This window comes from Anolis carolinensis, chromosome 2, assembly GCF_035594765.1.
Source record: "Anolis carolinensis isolate JA03-04 chromosome 2, rAnoCar3.1.pri, whole genome shotgun sequence".
NCBI lineage: Eukaryota > Metazoa > Chordata > Lepidosauria > Squamata > Dactyloidae > Anolis > Anolis carolinensis.
In genome coordinates this window covers 109,622,997-109,643,050 of record NC_085842.1, presented here as the reverse complement: position 1 = coordinate 109,643,050, position 20,054 = coordinate 109,622,997, and the positions used below count along the sequence as shown (strand labels likewise).

Here is a 20,054-nt window from a genome sequence, read left to right as displayed (position 1 = left end):
TCTCTATTGGCCTCCAGTTTCTGGGTATAATGCGAAACATTCAAGAGCTGTTTATTCCTTCTCAATTTTGTCAGTGTTGGAAAATGTACTTCCATGTAGGGTTAGATTCAGATAGGTGACAGTATCACTAGAATACATTCATAAACCTGGAAGGATCTTTCTCTTTTCTGGCTGGAACATGTGCTACCAAAAATAAAATGAAACACTGATAGGAAGAAACAGGAAATTATGGTTTGCTAGCAATACATATTTATCCCACCACTTGTACTAATGGTCAAAGACAAGGGGCCAGCTGGCTGTATTTTACCATTTTCCACTTTTTCAGGATCAGTTTTAAAACCTGTGGACCAATTTTAAAAAGAGCACAGGAGGAAATATTAATATTAGTTTAATTTGTAAATTATAAAATCTAAATCATTCCATGATGGTAAGAATGCTCAAGAGCAGCAAATACAACAAAAAAGCAGTTCCACCAGACTCTTGAAGTTCTCTGTCAGTTTCAAAACATCCTCGGAACAGAGCCCATGTGCATTTTTGGTTCAATTTCTTTACTTCAATTAGGTTTTTGTTCCGTTTCATTTGATGCTGGACCAGGACTAGATATCCTCTTCCATATCATTCAGTAAACCTTGAAATAACCTGAGACACACAAGAAAATAAATTTAAATTATGAACCAGACAATTATCCAAATGTATGTAGTCCTGCATACAGAAAAAGCTGGCGTTTTCATTTTTAGTGGGCTCTCTTCCCACTGACAGTTCATTTGTGAAACCTACAGAATTATGTGGAAAAGATTTTCTCTGGGTTGTACAACTGCCATCTACCTAACTGAGTAATTCAACATGAAACTAAACTCCTGACAATTGTACTTTGGTGAAACACCTGCATTTTTTGCCAAAGAAGGCTAAAGTCCTTACAAAACTACAACTCCCATTGATTTCATAGCTTTGAACCATGGTAGTTAAAGTACAGTAGAGTCTCACTTATCCAACATAAACGGGCCGGCAGAATGTTGGATAAGTGAATATGTTGGATAATAAGGAGGGATTAAGGAAAAGCCTATTAAACATCAAATTAGGTTATGGTTTTACAAATTAAGCACCAAAACATCATGTTATACAACAATTTTGACAGAAAAAGTAGTTCATTACGCAGTAATGCTATGTAGTAATTACTGTATTTATGAATTTAGCACCAAAATATCATGTTTTGAAAACATTGACTACAAAAATGTGTTGGATAATCCAGAACGTTGGATAAGTGAGTGTTGGATAAGTGAGACTCTACTGTATTGTCAAATTGCATTCATTCTACAGTGCTGATGCCCCCTGTGTTTCATGCAGTACACCTAGGCTACAAAATGTTCCAAAACAAATCTACAGAAGGGACAGGGAATATGACTTTCCAGATAATCTTGATTTGCAACTCCCTATTGGCTGTGCTACCTAAGATTGATGGAAATAACAGTGTAAAACCTGAAGGACCACAAGGCTGCCCATTAAATTTCTACAATATAAGATCTGTATACTACTCATCAGTCGAATTTGCAGGATGGTGTGCAATACAATATATAACTGCTACACAAAGATGAAATTAAAATATTACACACATTAAAAAGCCAAGGAAAGTACAGGATAGGTATTAAGGCATACTAAGTCTTTTGTATGCCTGTGCGTGTCTGTGAGTAAGTGAGAAACCACCTATGAAATACACTCATTTATACTTACTTATTGAAGCATGGGGAGGCTGGATCATTAAAGTGCTCATAAGGGCGGGCCTTGGAGAGAGAACCCATACAACACCAACAGAAGTGTTTATTGCACACACTGCAAGTCATCTTATTACAGCCATCTAATTTCTGACAATTGCAGAAAGGGACAGGGTAAGAAGAGAAAAGAAAACAAAGTTAAGAATCAATTATCCTGGACCCATCAAAAAAACAGTTATACTTATCATCAGTCATTTGTACTGAACTCTTGAATTTAGACAACTGTGTATTTGTTAACTGGAATCCAGGAAAAAAATAGTTGCTCTCTTCTTTTTATAATACTTTAGATACACACAAACCAGATTGTTAACTACTATGTGGTATACAGTACTTTTGCAAGTTACATCTTTTAACACAACACATATGTTTCTAACCATTTCCAGAACAGTAGTCATATAAGCCTGTTGCGGCAAAGGCAAAAATAGTCTTGTGGCACCATAAAAACCTGCACATTTTTCCATCATCAGGAACATAAAGTATTATGCTACATTGGCAGATTGGCAACCAGCAAAACAGGAAAAGATTCAGAATAAAGTCTCAAATGTGAAATCCTATGAAAATGAACCAACAGAGCGTCTTCAAAAAAAAAAAAAAAAAACCAAGCAGATCAATTTGTGCTTCTAAGTTTTTTGTTTTTGTTAAAAAAAAAAAAAGAAGAAGAAGAACACAAAGCTGCCTAACCTGCTAAATACTGACATGGGATACATGTTAGGTTGGCTCCCTCTCTACCTTCCTTCAGGAAACAACTGAAGACTTGGATGTTTCGGCAGGCCTTTGGAGATACAGTCATTAATTAATCAGCCCCAGAGGGTTTTTAATAATCTATCCTGTATTTATTACGATTTTACCATTTATGTGTTTTAAATGCAATGTTTTATCCTGTATTTTTGTTTTAATTGATATATTGTATTACTGTTTTATCTTTTTATAGTGTGATTTGTATTATGTTGCCTATATTTTGTCCTATGTTGTTTGGGCCTCTGCCCCATGTAAGCCGCCCCGAGTCCCCGCGGGGAGATGGTGGCGGGGTATAAATAAAGTTTTATTATTATTTATTATTATACAGTAGAAGCTCCTTGAAAATGACTCAGACATGCCATTATTTTTTCCAACAACCACTGAGATGGGTAAGGCAGGGAAGGGTAAAGTGTAGCTTTAATTTAAGTTCTAACCCTGTCTACCAGAGCCCCTGATGGCACAATGGGTTAAACTCTTGTGCTGGCAGGACTACTGACTTGAAGGTTGGGTTGCTGACCTGAAGGTTGCTGGTTCGAATCCAGGGAGTGCGGATGAGCTCCCTCTATCATGCAGGGACACAAGAGAAGCCTCCCACAAGGATGGTAAAACATCAAAACATCGGGATGTCCCCTGGGCAACATCCTTGCAGAAGGGCCAATTCTCTCACACCAGAAGCGACTTGCAGTTTCTCAAGTCACCTCTGACACACACACAAAAAAACCCTGCCTTAGTTCCACACACTCCCCTTCTGGTAACAGCAAGCACAGATATATCTCATTAAAATGCATTCTATGCTCACCCAGGTTTTCTGTCATCTTCTGATCCCTCTTTAATATTCAGGATAATAATGCTTCAGTATATATGCTAGTCTTTTAAGTGCCACAAGACTGTTGTTTTTGTGTCAGTTTAAGATGGGCATTTGTAGCTGGCAGTCATAGAATCTTAATAGTTGGAAGATACAACAAGTGCCATCTAGTCCAACCCCATTCTGCCATGCAGAAAAATATACTCAAAGCACTTCTGATAGATGGCCAGCCAGGCTTGGCTTAAAAACCTCCAGAGAAGGAGACTCCACCAGGCTCTGAGGCAACATATTCCACTTCCGAACACTTCTTCCTAATGTTCGGGTAGACTCTTAACTGTCATTTGAATCCATTGATCTGTGTCCTAGTCTGTAGAACAACCGAAAATGAGCTGCCCCCTCTCTCAATATGCCAACATTAAGGTCCAGAATCCTCACCATTTATGGGGCTGGTTAAGGACTGATCTCAGACATTCTTTGAATTCAATCATTTATATTCAAAGAGATTTGCCACAGCACTACACACTTCCTTCAGTGGTGCTTTCATCTCATTCCTGACAACCTAAAAAGGTATTTCTGCAATCCTATGTTGCAGTTTAGTGATTTTTAACACCTTCAAAGATCATAAGGTATAGTTAACTCAGCAGTCTTCTTTTCGCTTTGTAATTTGGCTGGTCAGCATTATAGGAAAATGGCACATTACATTCATACACACTAAAAAACAACTTTCCTATCTTTTAGCCCTAAACATGCTCCCACATGCTGACAGCAGACCCCACAAAAGTTTCAATCTTTCATGAGTCACAGAAGCCAGACTGCCACATGCTTACAAAAACATAATTGTAAGGTCTTTCTCAATCATCCTAAATGACTCAAAGGGTCAAAGTTCTCCCATGAATAGCTGAACTGGAATGTCAGAATAAACATCTTTTGATTCTCTCAAGTCCTCATTCTCTGTCCTGATCTCACCTCTATAGGAGTTCCACAAGAAGGGCATGATTTTGAATTGGTTTCCAGCCATTCTTTACTCTCCATCTCCTCCAGAGCCTTTTGAATTACTCTTTTCCCATAGCGTTGCTCTAAAAACTTTTTAGTGGTGTCATCTGCTGCAAGGTACTCCTCCCGCAACTGCACTAGCTTCTCTAAGGGAAAAAATGTGATCAAAGCAGTATGCAAAACATGTAATGCAGATGCACTAAATTCTATTTCTTAGATGAAGCAAATGCTAATATGGGTTAGTTTTGCACATTTATCCTATACAGAACAATCAATATGGGCCATAAAACAGTGTTTTTGGATGGATTCCTGTCCACCCTATTCGTTTATCAATTCAGAATTATTAGCTACATGAATATATTACAGAAGAACCACTATCTTCTTCTTTTCTCTTCTCTTCCACCAAATGTTATAGGCAGTACACAGTCCCATACACCTCCCTCATACTTTCTTGGAAATACATCCTCCTATCCACTAATGGTACCATATTTCCATGGTGCTGGGACTGCATGCTCCTATGAGACAAGAGGCCATGATGATAGTAGCCATTCTTCTGTTAGGGCCTCACATGTCATATAGACTTTTGCTAAGGAGCTGGACTAAATTGGACTAAATTGCCAAAGTTACGGGGCAGCAGCCGTAGTGGAGAAGAATATCTCAGATACAATACAGTAGCACCATAGTTAACACTTGGTAGTACTATGCAGAGAGGGGTACAGTAAACCTTCTTTTGAAAACCCTATGATGAAACAATGATAATGCCAGATCAAAATCCCAGGTTAGATGGTAGACAATGAGCTACTGGGTAGAGCGCAAAATGACTAATAGTAGAGTGGTTACTAATTATGCAACCAGACTCAAGCTAACAGGATGTTGAGCTGTTGTCATGCTCAAAGGAGAAAGGAAAATCCAAAGGTGCACAACCCATATTACATAGGTACATGGAATGTGAGTAGCATGAATCAGGGGAGGCTAAACATAGTAAAACAAGAAATAAAACATATAAACATTGCAATCCTTGGGGTGAACAAGCTAAAATGAATGAAACATGTCGAGTCAGCTAATTACATAGTGTTGTACTCAGGAAATGAAAATCGAAGAGGAAATGGGGTAGTATTTATAGTGAAGAGAGACACAGCAAAAAAATTAGTGCAAAATCTGACTGAATCATGTCAATAAGAAACTGCATCTATATAATCAATCCAAATGTATGTTGTAATTACAGAGGCAGCAGAAAAAAATTAAAGATCCTATATTGGAGCCCAATGGGAAATTGATTACATACCAAAACAGGGCTTCTTAATCATAAAAGATTGGAATGCAGAAACAGGAAACAGAGCAGAGTCAAAGACTGTAGGAAAATCTGTTCTAGGATCAAGAAATAAAGTAAGAGAGTAAAAGATTGAATTTTGCAAGGACAACAGCTTGGTCACCACAAACACATTCTTCAAGCAACTCAAGAAGGGACTGTATACATCCCCATCCCCTGATGTCCAATATAGAAATCAAGTAGCCTATACAACTGGAAGAAGAATTTGCAGAATCTCCATTCTCCCTGTAGAAGCAAAAATAGATAGTGGCAGAGACCATGAATTAAAATTAGAATAAAACTAAAAAAGAACACTAAACCAACCTTCATGTTGAAATATAACCTGAAGATCAAGCCTGTAGAAGTAAAAGATAATATGAAAAATAGATTTGCACTATAAAAGTGAATTGACCAGGAACTAGAAGAACTCTGCACTCTGGGCAGGCATACTTGTCAGGGAGGAATGCAAAAAAGGCATGATCTGTAGCCAAAAAAGAAAAGGGAAGTCTCAATCGATGAGAGATTAACTATTTCAAGCAGTAAAGGGTAGACAAGTAGCAAAAGTAAAAGGTGACAAAAATAGAGTCGGAACTCTGAATGCAGCTGTTCAACAGCTTGCACACAGGGACAAAGAGAATTATTATAATCATCAGTGCAGAGAAATAAAAAGTGGTAAGAAAAAAGGAGGACAAGAGAAATCTTACACACTATCCAAGAAATCAAAGAGAAACTTAAACCAAGAATGTGGCTACACTATATGATCAAGTAGAAATAAAAAGACAGTGTGGAAGCATTATACAGAATACCTATATAGTATAAAATACATGAAAGAATATTAGATTCATTCAAGAAAGAACTATATGAAGACCAAGCTCCAAGTTTAGAAAGTGAGTTAGATGCTGCACTCAGAGTTCTTGGCATACTAATAGACTGTTTCAATTTACAGAATTAAAATCTACTGCAGTTCTAACTAAAATTGGCCAATATGGAAACAAAACAAGGACCCACAGCTTAGAAACACATAACATATATTCCAATCCTCAATAAATGAGAAGCCAGGGATTGTAGTAACTACAGTAGCATTGCATTGATTTCCCACGCAAGCAAAGTGATGCAAAAGCTATGGCTGTATTTTATAATCCCATCTCTTTAATTTCTATGTTGAACCTATCAGGATTAGGCTTGGAGGAAGGAAGTATAAAAACTAAATTAAGAAACATCGACATACTACAAGAGTAAATAACAAAAATTTGGAATGATTATTGAAGAAAATCAAAGAAGAAAGTGCAAAGGCACATTGGCAACTGAATATTAAGAGAGCCAAAAATGACAAGAGATTATTTACATAACTTTAAAGTAGACAATGAAGACACTGAAGAAGTACGGCTTTCCATACCTTGTATCAGTGTCATTATTCAAAATGGAGACTCCAGTTAAGAAATTAGAAGAGTAGAATAACAGAGTTAGGAGAGATCACAAGGACCTTCCAGTCCAATCTCCAGCTATGAAAGTACTAGACAAAATTCTGAAATCTAAGGATATACCACTGAATGCTAAAGTGAGGACTGTTCACACCATCATATTTCCCATTTCCATGTATGGTTGTGAAAGCTGGACAGTGAAGAATGCTGAAAGGAAGAAAATCAATTAATGTGAAATGTAGGGTTAGAAAAGAGTTCTACTGAGTTTCTAAAAAGACAAATAAATGGAAACTAGAGCAAAGTATTGGCATGTCATTCTAGAAAAGATGGTGACTAAACTTAGATTGACATACTTTGTTCATATAATGAGAAGGAATGACTCCCTGGAAGAAGACTGCATTGTAGATGGATAAATTCAACCAAATAAGCCATGGCCCTGAGTTTGCAAACCTGAGCAGAGCTGTTGATAATAGGGATGCCTTGGAGGTCTCCCAAATATGGGTTTGCCATACGATGAAGTTGACTTGACAGCAGTTAACAACCTCCTCCTCCTCCAATAACTGGAGTGAAGAATGTAAGAATTCAAAGAAAATATTGTTGAAGACTAATATAACATTAGGAGATTAATGTATAATCTTCACCTTTAAAGTATCCTATGAGAACGGTACTTCTTGAACAGATGCCCACATCAAAAGGAAAAGTACAACCTCTAAAGCAGTTGGCACCTGAATATTCCAGATGTGGATGCCTTGTATTCAACTTACCTGCAGAAATTTTACATGGTGAGACACCATGATAAGTCATCTTGCATAATGTGCAGAATGCATAATTGCAACTGGAACAGATGCCCATAGTACAAGAGGGCTCCTGCATCACTGGTGTTTGGCAACCTGGGCGTGGGCAGTATACCATGTCTGCCATCAAGTCCAAGGTGGACTGAAGTAGCAGGCGGTCATAACGGGCAAAAAGTTTCTCTTCCACTAACTCTTTGACCTAGAAAAAATGATAAATACATTGTTGTGTTGATAAATTCTACATATTGAAAAATGAGGACTCCTAACATGATTGCGAGCCCCAGTGGCGAAGTGCGTTAAAGCGCTGAGCTGCTGAATTTGCAGACCGAAATGTCCCAGGTTCAAACCCCGGGAGCGGCGGGAGCGGCCGCTGTTAACTCCAGCTCCTGCCAACCTAGCAGTACGAAAACATGCCAATGTGAGTAGATCAATAGGTACCGCTCCGACGGGAAGGTAACATGAGAGAAAGAGTCAAGACCTTTCACTTGAGGCTCCAGATCTCATCACTGGCAACATTCCTCTAGATCAGGCATGGGCAAACTTCTGCACTCCAGGCGTTTTGGACTTCAATTCCCACAATTCCTAACAGCTGGTAGGCTGTTAGGAATGATGGGAGTTGAAGTCAAAAACACCTGGAGGGCCGAAGTTTGCCCATGCCTGATCTAGATAATGCCCACCTAGCCCTTTAAGGCAATCCTCTGAAACAGCTCTGAACTTTTCTCTTTTATGATACATTTTTAGCATTACTGATACACTTTCTGAGGGACACCTATTTATACTGAATTCTCAAGACAGGGCTAGATTTAAGCTGTGCCATTTTAAGACTAAGCAAAAAAAAAATGGGGGTTGCTTTTTTACCTGCCCTGGAGTTGCAACTGAAAGGCATTTGAGTTCCGGACAATTCAGGCAATGTACCTGCCCATCTCTGATTTGAATTTCAAAGTAATCCTTTAAGCAAGCTTTGCAGTATACATGTCTGCAGTCCAAAAAGTACATGCATTCACTTCCCAGCTTCTCAGAAAAACATATTTTGCAGTCATGCATTTTAGTGTTGAAGCACTTCTCTTGGTGGGCATGGTCAAAATCTATTATTTCCCTGATCAAAGTGGATAAAGACCCAACATCTTGCACAGTTCTTCCATTAAGGCTTTCTTCCTGCTCCATGGCACCACCGGTTGCACCGTTGCTAGCATCCTCTTGGATTGTCCCATTTTGCTCTGGTTCTTGTCCATATATCTTTGGCTCATACGGGGAGGCAATGTTCAGACAGTCAAGGGTTTCTTCCTTGAGAAACTGTATCCAGGCAAACAAGACCACAGAGCCTCTGTTTTCTTCCCATAGGGTGTCTAAGTGTTTGCAAAGGGCAGTGAGCTAGAAAACAGAGGAATAGAAAACTATCACCTTCCTTCCACCACTCTTGGAGCAACAATACTATGTATCTTTTAATAAAGTGTCAGATTTCAAGATTGAAGCACACGTATATCAAGGCTGCTACAATATACATTTCTGAAATGAAACAAAAGAGACTCTTACACCCTGGCTCAGATCACTTTTATTATTTGTTTCACTTACTGCGATTTAAATGATTACATAGATGCATGATTACTCCTACCTAAACCATTTACCCTCAAAAGCAAAATTCAGTGGTGTTCCTTCTAGGAAAGGTCCTTGGTACTATAATATAGCTTTCATTAAACACAGAATACAAAATAAGGTAATTTGAAAAAAAGTTTGAAAAAGAAAGGCAATTTGCAACATTATAAAACAAAAAATTCATGTGGGAGTAAAAGGGAGATGTCCGTGTGCTGTTTATTCCATCTGTCACCTCTTTCTTCACTATAGGACTTTCTTACTGTGGGATTACTTGGACTTGCCTCTTTGCAGGACTGAGACCCAAACCAGTAGCCTTCAGCAGGTCTCCTAGCTGTTTTCTGTCATTTATCTGGACTGGCATGTATAAGGAGGACTCCTGTGGGGTGAGGCTAAAACAAAGGTGAATGGCTCCACTTTGGGAATGCCATAAGGGCAAGGGCTAGTCACTTTGGGAGGACTGCCTGCTTCTTGATATTAATCTATCAAAATAGGTTGCATCATTTTTAAGTTAGGGGCCTTAAAGTGTTGTTTTTAAAAAGGGAAGAGGAGATTGTGGGACTTGGGAGAAGTTTGTCTTAATTGTACAGAGCAAATTATATAGAAAAGGATAATAGTTTCATTATCATAGAAAAATGGATCACAAAGGAGAATTCATTGGGCTTCAAACTGTATCCTACTTTAAATAGTCTGGATAACTTTAGTAACAATCTACCCTAGGATAAAAATGCTGCTATACTGGGAGACAACAACTGTGGAGGCAAATAGCAACCCTGAACTGCTTTTCAGGCCCTTCACATTTCCAAACACCTCAAGTCACTTTTTCTTGAGCAAAAATGAAGAACTGACTCTTCTAGAACCCATTTTTAAATGTCTACTGCCACTCCCCTGTATTTCAAAAGCAGACATTGACTTCTTATTACTATACGTACTTTCTTTTTGGACATGTCATGCTTCCTCATCCACAGAGGAAAGCAATTGTAAAAACCCCTTTAAAAAATCTTTCCAAGAAAACTCTATGCTAGGACTATGTAAGTCAGAGTGAACTTGAAGGTACATCATCACCACAACAGTCACCAATCTATGTACAGACAACAAATGAAAAATAATATCTGATGAAATCTTTTTTTTTAAAGATAGACAATACCTGTCATGCTGAAATTAATTGGAGGTTAAAGACTTATAGCTTTTTAAATCCCTTTAAACGGATTAAAAATCACATCATTTGATTTAGGGTATGTTGGATAGACTCAATGGGAAGCCACTGAGTTTGGGATGATAGCATGACTTAAGAGGTTTCTCATTCATAGGGCCAGCATAAGTTAAAGCTGAGCTGATGGCAGTGAACAACATGTCTTGAGACATGTCTTTGAAATTTTTAGCGATTTGTCATCTTTCATTTGCTGGAACCAGAGTACAATCAACTGGCCCCCTTTTCCCCCTAAAAACCATTCTAATGAACTACAAGAATAATAAAAGCTCTGTACCAAACCTGTTCTTGGGAAAGCCACTTGCTGCTGAGGGTAAATGCAGGTGGGGAGATTGAAGGGTAATCTGCTGGAAATTCAAAATTCAGCACTATTGGAGGTAAAAATGAAACTGTACATTCAAACTTGCTATTCTGAAGATTCTCTTTCTGGTCACCTAAAACAAAATAAATGCGATGTAAGTTTAAAGTTATGCTGCTTAATGGTGTTATTTGATAGGATGTCTGTAAAATGTCAGATCTATTTAAACATTTGTCTAGTACCAGTTAGCCAAGGCCTTGGTCATCTTTTCTCTAGTATTTTTAGTTCAACTTCTACATCCCAAAAGCAGAGACAGAATTCTTGTTCCATTAATACTTTTATATCAATTACATCAAAATCTTTATTGTATTGCGGTACCCAGAACTGGACAAAATATTCCATGTCTAAGACCTTTTTGTCCTGTGGAACTTCCTTGATGAGCCCTCTGGTCCACACAAAGACTGCCCTAGAAAAAATGGAGATTGCCTAGGCCACTCTGATTGTTAGAGATGAAGCCTCAGAGGCTTTTTAAAGAGCTGAATCTGTTCTTTTCTCCTTGGGATTTTCAGACTATCTTCTCTATTACTGGCATGTATGGAAGAAGGGACAAGGCTGGGTTATCCACCAATGGGAATTGTTATTTTTGCATGACTGACTTGGGTAAGTTATAGTATTGGGGTTTTTTTTTTTTAACAGCAATGGAATCTGAATGGACTGTGGCAGGCTTAGACCATTCTTCCTTGATCACGTTCATGAAGTATGCAGGGAAATGAAGGTCTAAGGTAGGAGGATTAGCCTAAGAAAGAAACCATCACCCTTTCCCTGCTGTACATTGGGACCTTCTGGCTGATACTCAATGTGCGAGTAAGGAAATTCCAAGATCTTGATGGCTTTGTGAAGTAAAACTCCTATCTTCAGCCTGAAAGAGTCTGACTGAAGAGGATGTTCCTGAGTCCAGGTCATTCTCTCACTCAAAATGCTTACACTCTGAAAGTGAAAGGTAAACAGAACCCCTGGATGACTCCTCTAAGCAATGTTTCCACAGAGCAGTCTTCCTTTGCTTCTTATGACTGAAGAGACAGTGAAATCCAGCATCCACTAATCTTCTAATTGAGCCCTTAAATTTTTACACAATATGACTGCCACATCAACACAGTTGGTTTTCACACCTTAAAAAAACAAACAGTAAAAGGAGTAATGATGCTCCAGGTGAAGAAGTCTGAATGCTGAGGGAGAAATGGTAGAGTCACACATCTGAGGAGAAGAAGGGGGAACTTCTTCATGTTGGTTGGCCTTATGATCCAGCCGCAGTGGTGGCTGAACTGCTGACCTAAAGGTTGGCGGTTTGAATCTGCGAGACGGGATGAGCTCCCGTCTGTTAGCCCTAGCTTCATGTGGGGACATGAGAGAAGCCCCCTGCAGGATGGTAAAACATCCAGGCATCCCCTGGACAATGTCTTTGAAGATGGATGATTCTCTCACACCAGAAATGACTTGTCTCAATTTGCTTCTGACATGATTTAAAAAATGATCCAGCTCCATTCAAGAGAATCATAATGGGAATAGATGCCAGAGATATGGTGGGAAGCAGTTATCTGGAAGCCAGACAATGTCATCGTCTCTCAGGTTATAACCATTCAAATCCAATCAGAGATGGAGGGTTTGTCCAGCCACTACTGGGGGAAATTGCAGATGTCACTCCCCGCTTCAGAAGTCACACTCTCTGTCATGTCCCTAGGCCCAACTGAGACTGGCATTTGCCTTGATTTGCACCTCAGTTCTGGATGAATCTCCTTCCTCCAACTGTGCCAAATCCCTCTGACATAGATTACTCTGTTGCTGGGACCTTGGAAGTATCAAGTTTAGTGAGACCAATGGACAAGAGTTAGTCCCAATATCCCAAGATGGTCTTTTTCATGGCTGATGAAAGAGATAATAACGGGATTGCAAAAATAAGAGCTACAATATAGAGTTTCTCCTCATGGTGACTGCTTCAAAAATATTTTCCTGCCTACCAGAGCCAAGATGAAGAACAACGCACCACAAAATGCTTCGTCTCCACTGCTGGAAAAAAGACATTTGTTGTGTGCAATTTCTACAATTTAAACAACATGATTCACCTTAAGAGTGACACTGTATGAACAGTACTTTTTTACTTGAATAATTATATTTACAGATACTGATACATAATTTCTGTTAAATTACACATTACATTAACTGGCATGAAACACAGAAGAATTTTGTCTTTTTTATCTCATGCTAGGCCATGTTAAGTCAAGAAACTACACAATTGGCAGTAAAAGTTGTTGCCCTATCATTTTATTTACTATTGACAGCACTCATTATACTTCTTATCTGCAACCATATTACAATTTGTAATTTTTGCCAAGGCCCTTTAGTCCCTTCATGCTATAAACACGGGGGTTACTCTGTTACTTTTATCTATATAGATATAAAATGTAATGTGCATTTTTCCCATGGAGTAAACAACAAAACCACTGAATCAAATTACACCAAATTTGGCCACAAAAGATATAGTCATCCAATCTATGTCTTTCAATGAAAAAACCTAGAAAAATAAAGTCCAAATTACAGAGGACGAGGAAGAGCCATTCTCTCCCTGGCTACCAGTCAGAAGGGTAGGCCCCGCCCCCTTTAGGCTTCGCTCACTTCATGTCCTAGCAACCCCCTCAGCCATAATGGCATCTGGGGGATAGGGAGGATTCCCTTAGGCCTTTTCTAAACTGCCTATAAAATATAGATTATTTTATTTGAACTGGATTATATGGCAGTGTAGACTCAAGGCCCTTCCACACAGCTGTATAACCCTGAGTTCCAGGGCAGATAATCCACAGTATCTGCTTTGAACTGAATTATCTTGAGTCCACACTGCCATATAATCCAGTTCAGTGTGGATTTTATACAGTTGTGTAGAAGGGGCCTCATATAATCCAGTTCAAAGAAGATAATATAAGATTATAAATATAATATATAAAATTACTGTGGTATAATAAAACAGAGCAATATAATATCTAAAATCAGGACAGTAAATAAAGAACAACACTCTAAAAACAGGGAAATTCCAGACAGTAAACAAATCACGGCCAGCTAACACCTCCCAACAAAGGATTCCCCCAGGGGGGAAGCTGGGAAGGGAGAGAAATAGTGTGTATTATCAAAGTCATTATTGTTGTTGTTGTTGTTGTTGTTGTTGTTATGTTGCTGTGAACCATGAAAATGAATACAGCCTGGCTCCAAGTATTTAAAAACACTAAAATCAGAACATTAAATAAAGAACAACACTCTGAAAACAGGGGAATTCCAGACAGGAAACAATCAGGGCCAGCTAACACCTCCCAACAAAGGATTCCCCCAGGGAGGAAACATCCAGGCTTTGAAACTAAAAGGCCATTAAATGCTAATCATTCTGGCTAACTGCAGCATTCATACTTGCCTCCAACAGACAAAAAAAAAGGAACAAACAGAAATATTGTATATTCACAAGCTTTAGGAAATAACATATACTAACTACCCCCAATTCCTCAATACTTTATTTCCCATAACAATTTGCCACAGCAACACGTGGCTGGGCACAGCTAGTCTATATAAAAGGGTAATGAAATTTCGGCCTAGGACAAAACAACAAAACTACACATCCCAGAAACACTAAACTTGGCAGCACAACCCCTCATCCATGCCTCTACGTTCATACAACAAAAAGAAAAGAAAAATAAAGTCCTAATTAGAGGGAGAGGTATAATTGTTTTTATCCAATTGCTGCCAGTTAGAAGGCTGAGCTCCACCCACTTGGTCTGCTGTCGGTTAGAAGGCTAAGCTCCACCCACTTGGTCTCCTAGCAACCCACTCAGCCCAGGGCCACTTCAATCAGGCCTCTTCCACACTGCCTATAAAATAAGATTATCTAATTTCAACTGGATTATATGGCAGTGTGGACTCAAGATGAGCACCAACTCCAGAGTCAGACACGACTGGACTTAATGTCAGGGGAAAACCTTTACCCTTTACCTTGACTACCACCAATTCCTCAATACTTTATTTCCCATACCACCATACTTCACCACAGCAACGCGTGGCCGGGCACATCTAGTTATTTTATAAACTCTAAAAGCCTTTGAGGAACACATGAGAGTATTTTTCTTCACCAAATATATAAAGCATATAATTCTTTACCGAATTCATACATAACTACAGGTTATTGTAATGCTCCATATATCACATTTGTAATTCTTATAAGCTATACAAAAGCTATATTGTATGATTCACTACTACGTCCCATTCACATGATCCAATCCTAGGTAGTAACAGCTATTTTTTCACAAATCTGATTGGAGGACAGAAACAGACACCTCCTCTGGAAGGAGTGGGGAGGCCAATGAGGACAAGTGCCAGGAGTGAGACACATGGGGAAGAAGAGCCATCTCAAAGGATACTCACCACTCCACAACAGCGTGAAGTCCTCAGGCAGGTCCACTAAAACTCTGATCTCTCCTCCGCATCCTGAGGGTGCTCTCTTGAATTCGTCTTCATCATAAATACTCGCCAGAGCAAGGAGCTCGTCCTCCTGAGCATCTCTGTCTCCAGAAGACATCCTGAGTGCTGTAAATTATGAAAATATCCCTGGAATCAACAGGCCAACCACTCTATAATGTTGGAGGGAAGACAGGTAGTCAAATGACAATGTCCTGAAAGAAGCAAAGACCACCAACACTGAAGTTAGGATCCTTTACTATTAACTTCACTGGACTGGCCACATTGTCTAAATGTCTGCTAATAATAATAATAATACCACCTCCCAGCAGTAAAGTACCACCTCCCAGCAGTAAAGAACTGGTGGGATCACAAACCTGAAAAAGTATTGGAAAATGAGCATGCAAAGATACTGTGGGACTTCTGAATCCAGACTGACAAAGTTCTGGAACACAATACACCAGTCATCACAGTTGTGGAAAAGAGAAAAAGGTTTGGATCATTGATGTTGCCATCCCAGGTGACAGTCGCATAGACGAAAAACAACAGGAAAAACTCAGCCGCTATCAGAACCTCAAGATCAGGGCCGGCCCCACTCATGCGGCAGCTGACGCCGCCGCCTCGGGCGCAGGCCCGGGGGGGCGCCGTCAGGCTGGGCGGGAGGCGGGGCACCGCCCTGACGGTGCCCCGCCTCCCGCCCAGTGCGCCCTGGCCCGTCTGGCCTGCTAGAAAAGGCCAGACGGGCGAGCGGGAGTAGCGTGGGAGGCGGGGCCAGCTCTGACGCCGCTCCCCCCCCCCCCCGCCCAGCGTGCCTTGGCCCTGCCTCCCACGCAGCGTGGGAGGCGGGGCCAAGGCACGCTGGGCGGGGGGGGGGAGCGGCGTCAGAGCTGGCCCCGCCTCCCACGCTACTCCCGCTCGCCCGTCTGGCCTTTTCTAGCAGGCCAGACTCAGCGGAGGTTTCTCCAGGCCGCGATTGCGGCCTGGAGGAACCTCCGCTGAGTCTGGCCTGCTACACAAGGCCAGACGGGCGAGCGGGGGTAACGTGGGAGGCGGGGCCAGCTCTGACGCCGCCCCCCCGCCCAGCGTGCCCTGGCCCCGCCTCCCACGTTGCGTGGGAGGCAGGGCCAAGGCACGCTGGGCGGGGGGGGGGGAGCGGCGTCAGAGCTGGCCCCGCCTCCCACGCTACCCCCGCTCGCCCGTCTGGCCTTTTGTAGCAGGCCAGACTCAGCGGAGGTTCCTCCAGGCCGCAATCGCGGCCTGGAGAAACCTCCGCTGAGTCTGGCCTGCTACAAAAGGCCAGACGGGCGAGCGGGGGTAGCGTGGGAGGCGGGGCCAACTCTGGCCCCGCCCCCCCGCCCAGCGTGCCCTGGCCCCGCCTCCCACGCTGCGTGGGAGGCGGGGCCAGGGCACGGGGGGCGGGGCCAACTCTGGCCCCGCCCCCTCACTATTCGCCCTGGCCCCGCCTCCCACGCAGCGTGGGAGGCGGGGCCAGGGCACGCTGGGCGGGGCCAGGGCGCCGGTGGCGGGGGCGCTTTTCAGCACCCCCGCTTTACATCAAAAAATATCTCCGGCCGGCCCTGCTCAAGATTGAACTTCAAAGACTCTGGCAGAAACCAGTGCAAGTAGTCCCGGTGGTGATCGACACATTGGGTGCCGTGCCAAAAGATCTCAGCCGGCATTTGGAAACAATAGACATTGACAAAATTACGATCTGCCAACTGCAAAAGGCCACCCTACTGGGATCTGCGCGCATCATCCGAAAATACATCACACAGTCCTAAATGCTTGAGAAGTGTTCAACTTGTAGCATATCTATCTTTTTGCTGTGTCATAAAATAAATTAATAATAATAATAACAAAAACAACAACAACTTTATTTATACCCCGTCCTATTTCCCAAAAAGGGACTCGGAGCAGCTTATATGCCATGACCTCCCCACTAGATAGCCATTGCTCGAAATTACTTCAGGTCATTGATACTTTATGGGATTACAGTATTAGGGAATTTTACCAACCAGCCCCCCCCCCTCTTTGACCATCAACTTCGTACTGAAACTGGGCTTGGCTTGGATCAAGGCTGTTGACTTTTCTGCCGACAATTTCCGACTCTGTTCCTCCTGGGCTTTAATGGGGACAATTTTGTTTTTGTTTTGTTTTCAGATTTTATTATTTATTTATTTTGTGGAGACTTTTCTTAATTTTCTCTCTGGCTGATGTTTATCACTGATGACTGAGCCTAGCAAAATATACTATTTCATTGATGAGTCTCCACAACAATTGTAATTGGTTTTAAATGTTTTAATGCTTAATGTTTATTTATTATTTGTTTGTGTTTGTATGTCTCATGTGATTGCAAAGGCATTGAATGTTTGCCTATGTATGTAAATGCTGTAATCTGCTCTGAGTTCCCTAGGGGAAAAGAGAATATAAATAAACTGTATAATTATTATTATTATTATTATTATTATTATTATTATTTATTGCAATTCGATCACCAGCTCCCGAAGCAATAACTCTATTCTCAATTTAAGAATGGAAAACAGAATGTTGGTGGACAACAAATGTAAAGACAGGATTAAAACTAACCTTTAAAAATTTGGTATAAACAACAAGAACTGGGAATCCCTGTCCCTCCAGTGTCTAACTTGAGGTCACCTGTCACTATCAGTGCTATGGACTTTGAGGAAGCACGAATGGAGGGTGAAAGGAAGAAACGTACCAAGAGGAAGGCACATCAAGCCAACCCTTGTTCGAGCTACTTTCCATTTGGAAACCTATGACCTCACTATGAAAGGCCATGCAGGTCCAGAATAGGTCTCTACCATCACTTATGGACCCACCACCAAGACTCCACCCTTGGAAGGCAGTCATACTTGGCCACAAGTAGTTGCCTATAGTAGTAACAGTACCATAGAAGTAGTAATGTTGGAGGGAGGCTGGAGCCTTTGTTGGACTCCAACCACATCAGCTACTAGTAAGCCAAAGGCCAGGGATTTTAACGGACATGGGCAAACTTCAGCCCTCCAGGTGTTAGGAATTGTGGGAGTTGAAGTCTGAACGTATCTCCTTTTATGAACCAGTTCAAATATATCTCTCTTTATGAACTAGTTCGAGTGCTAAGATCAGCTGGGGATGTCCTGCTAGCATTACTGAAGCAGCTAAATGATAACCATAGGACTGGTGGAATGTTTAATATGTTTTATGTTCATGGTATGATGTCTCTTGTATAGTTTTAAATGGTTTTAATTCACATTTATATGTTATTGATTTAGTTGTGTTATCTATTGGTTTTATATATATGTTCAGCATTGAATTTTTGCCATTTTGATATGTTGTAGGCTGCTCTGAGTCCAACCAGCGGGGTGAGAAGAGTGGTATAGAAATGCAATAAATAAATAAAATAAATAAGTCCAAAACACCCGGAGGGCCGAAGTTTGCCTATGCTTGGGTTGTAAGAACAGTAGTTCCGCAGTCCTTGCAGACAACAGCTCTGTGTCCGACCACCGAGTCTGATCATGCTCATCCTTTTGGGAGGGAAGGAAGGACCTTTTCATTCTGTTGTAGAAGGCTTTCAGGAGAGAATGCTTCTGGAAGATGGCCAAACAGCCCGGAAAACTCACAGCAACCCAGTTGTTTCAATCTCCGCCCTCCCTCCTTTGCTTGATGGGTTTCCTTGTGCTTACATATCATGCGGGGTCCCCGCTATGGTGCCTGGCATGGTGATCTGAGCATTGGACTCTGCCCCTGGAGACCAGGCTTGGCCCCGGAAGTGCCCACGGTGGCCTTGGCAAGCCACGCTCTCTCGGCCCCAGGGGAAGGCAAAAGGCTCCGTGGGCAAACCTTGGCAATGGCAAGGAAGACCCGGGCCAGGGCCTCCTTACGTACGAGGCGCAGAACAATCGCCAGAGCCCACGCGTGCAACCCTCCTTGCAGCGCCGACATGGCCAAGGCCCCGCCCAGGCCACCAGGCTTGCCCTTCGCCTCGGGGCTGTTCCCTGCCCGGAGAGGAGACAAGAGGAGACGAGAGGGGAGGGGAGAGAGGCCCTCGGGGCTACCAGGAAGCCAGCCGGGGCTCGACCCCTTGGCCTGCCTGTCGCCTGACTCCCGCAAACACAACCACCGCACCCGCTCCTTTCGGGAAGCGCTCTGCCGGACTCTCACTTGCCTTGGTCCGCCGCTCGGGCTGGGCTTCTTCCTCCGCTCCGCTCCTGCCTCGGCCTCGGAAGGGTTTGAACCGAAAGGCGGGGACTGCGGCGCCAGGCGGAAAAAGAAAATCCTGGGCTGGGAGTTCCCCAGATACCCCCGGCTGTCTGGGTGGGGGCGGATCTACACTGTAGAATGAAGGCCGTTTGGCTCCCCTTGACCTGCCATGGCTCGAGGCTGGGGGACCCCGGGATTTGTAGTTTGCGGAGGCACCAGCACGCTTCCGCACGGGACGCTCAGGACGGTGTCAAACTACCACTCCCGTGATGACTTGCACTCGGCCAAGGCGGTTCAAGGGGGGTCAAACGGCCTCCGGGCCACAGCGTTGAGAGAGGCAGGCACCTCTAAGCAGAAGCCCAAAACCAGCCCTGGGTGTTCCCTTCCGGCAGGCCTGGGCAAACCGCGGCCCTCCAGCTGTTTTGGACTTGAACTCCCA

At 42.2% G+C, this 20,054-nt stretch overlaps 1 protein-coding gene across 5 annotated transcripts; it reads right to left on the bottom strand.

Moving 5' to 3' along the window:
• Window positions 1–372: 372 nt before the first annotated feature.
• Window positions 373–19,861, bottom strand: rnf14 (ring finger protein 14). 5 transcript variants are annotated; one of them, XM_062970395.1, is made up of 8 exons: window positions 19,581–19,861; window positions 15,383–15,630; window positions 10,912–11,063; window positions 8,688–9,200; window positions 7,800–8,028; window positions 4,279–4,451; window positions 1,729–1,859; window positions 373–639 (listed from the first exon to the last, which is right to left on the bottom strand). In XM_062970395.1, the coding sequence occupies exons 2-8, from the start codon at window positions 15,534–15,536 to the stop codon at window positions 597–599; spliced, it is 1,395 nt and encodes a 464-aa protein (XP_062826465.1). In that variant the 5' UTR covers window positions 15,537–15,630; window positions 19,581–19,861; the 3' UTR covers window positions 373–596. The 5 variants fall into 5 exon arrangements, with proteins under 5 accessions (XP_062826465.1, XP_008102919.2, XP_008102918.2 ...); XM_008104712.3 differs by having other exon boundaries at window positions 15,383–15,588; XM_008104711.3 differs by having other exon boundaries at window positions 15,383–15,544; window positions 19,581–19,860.
• Between the last annotated feature and the right edge of the window lie 193 nt (window positions 19,862–20,054).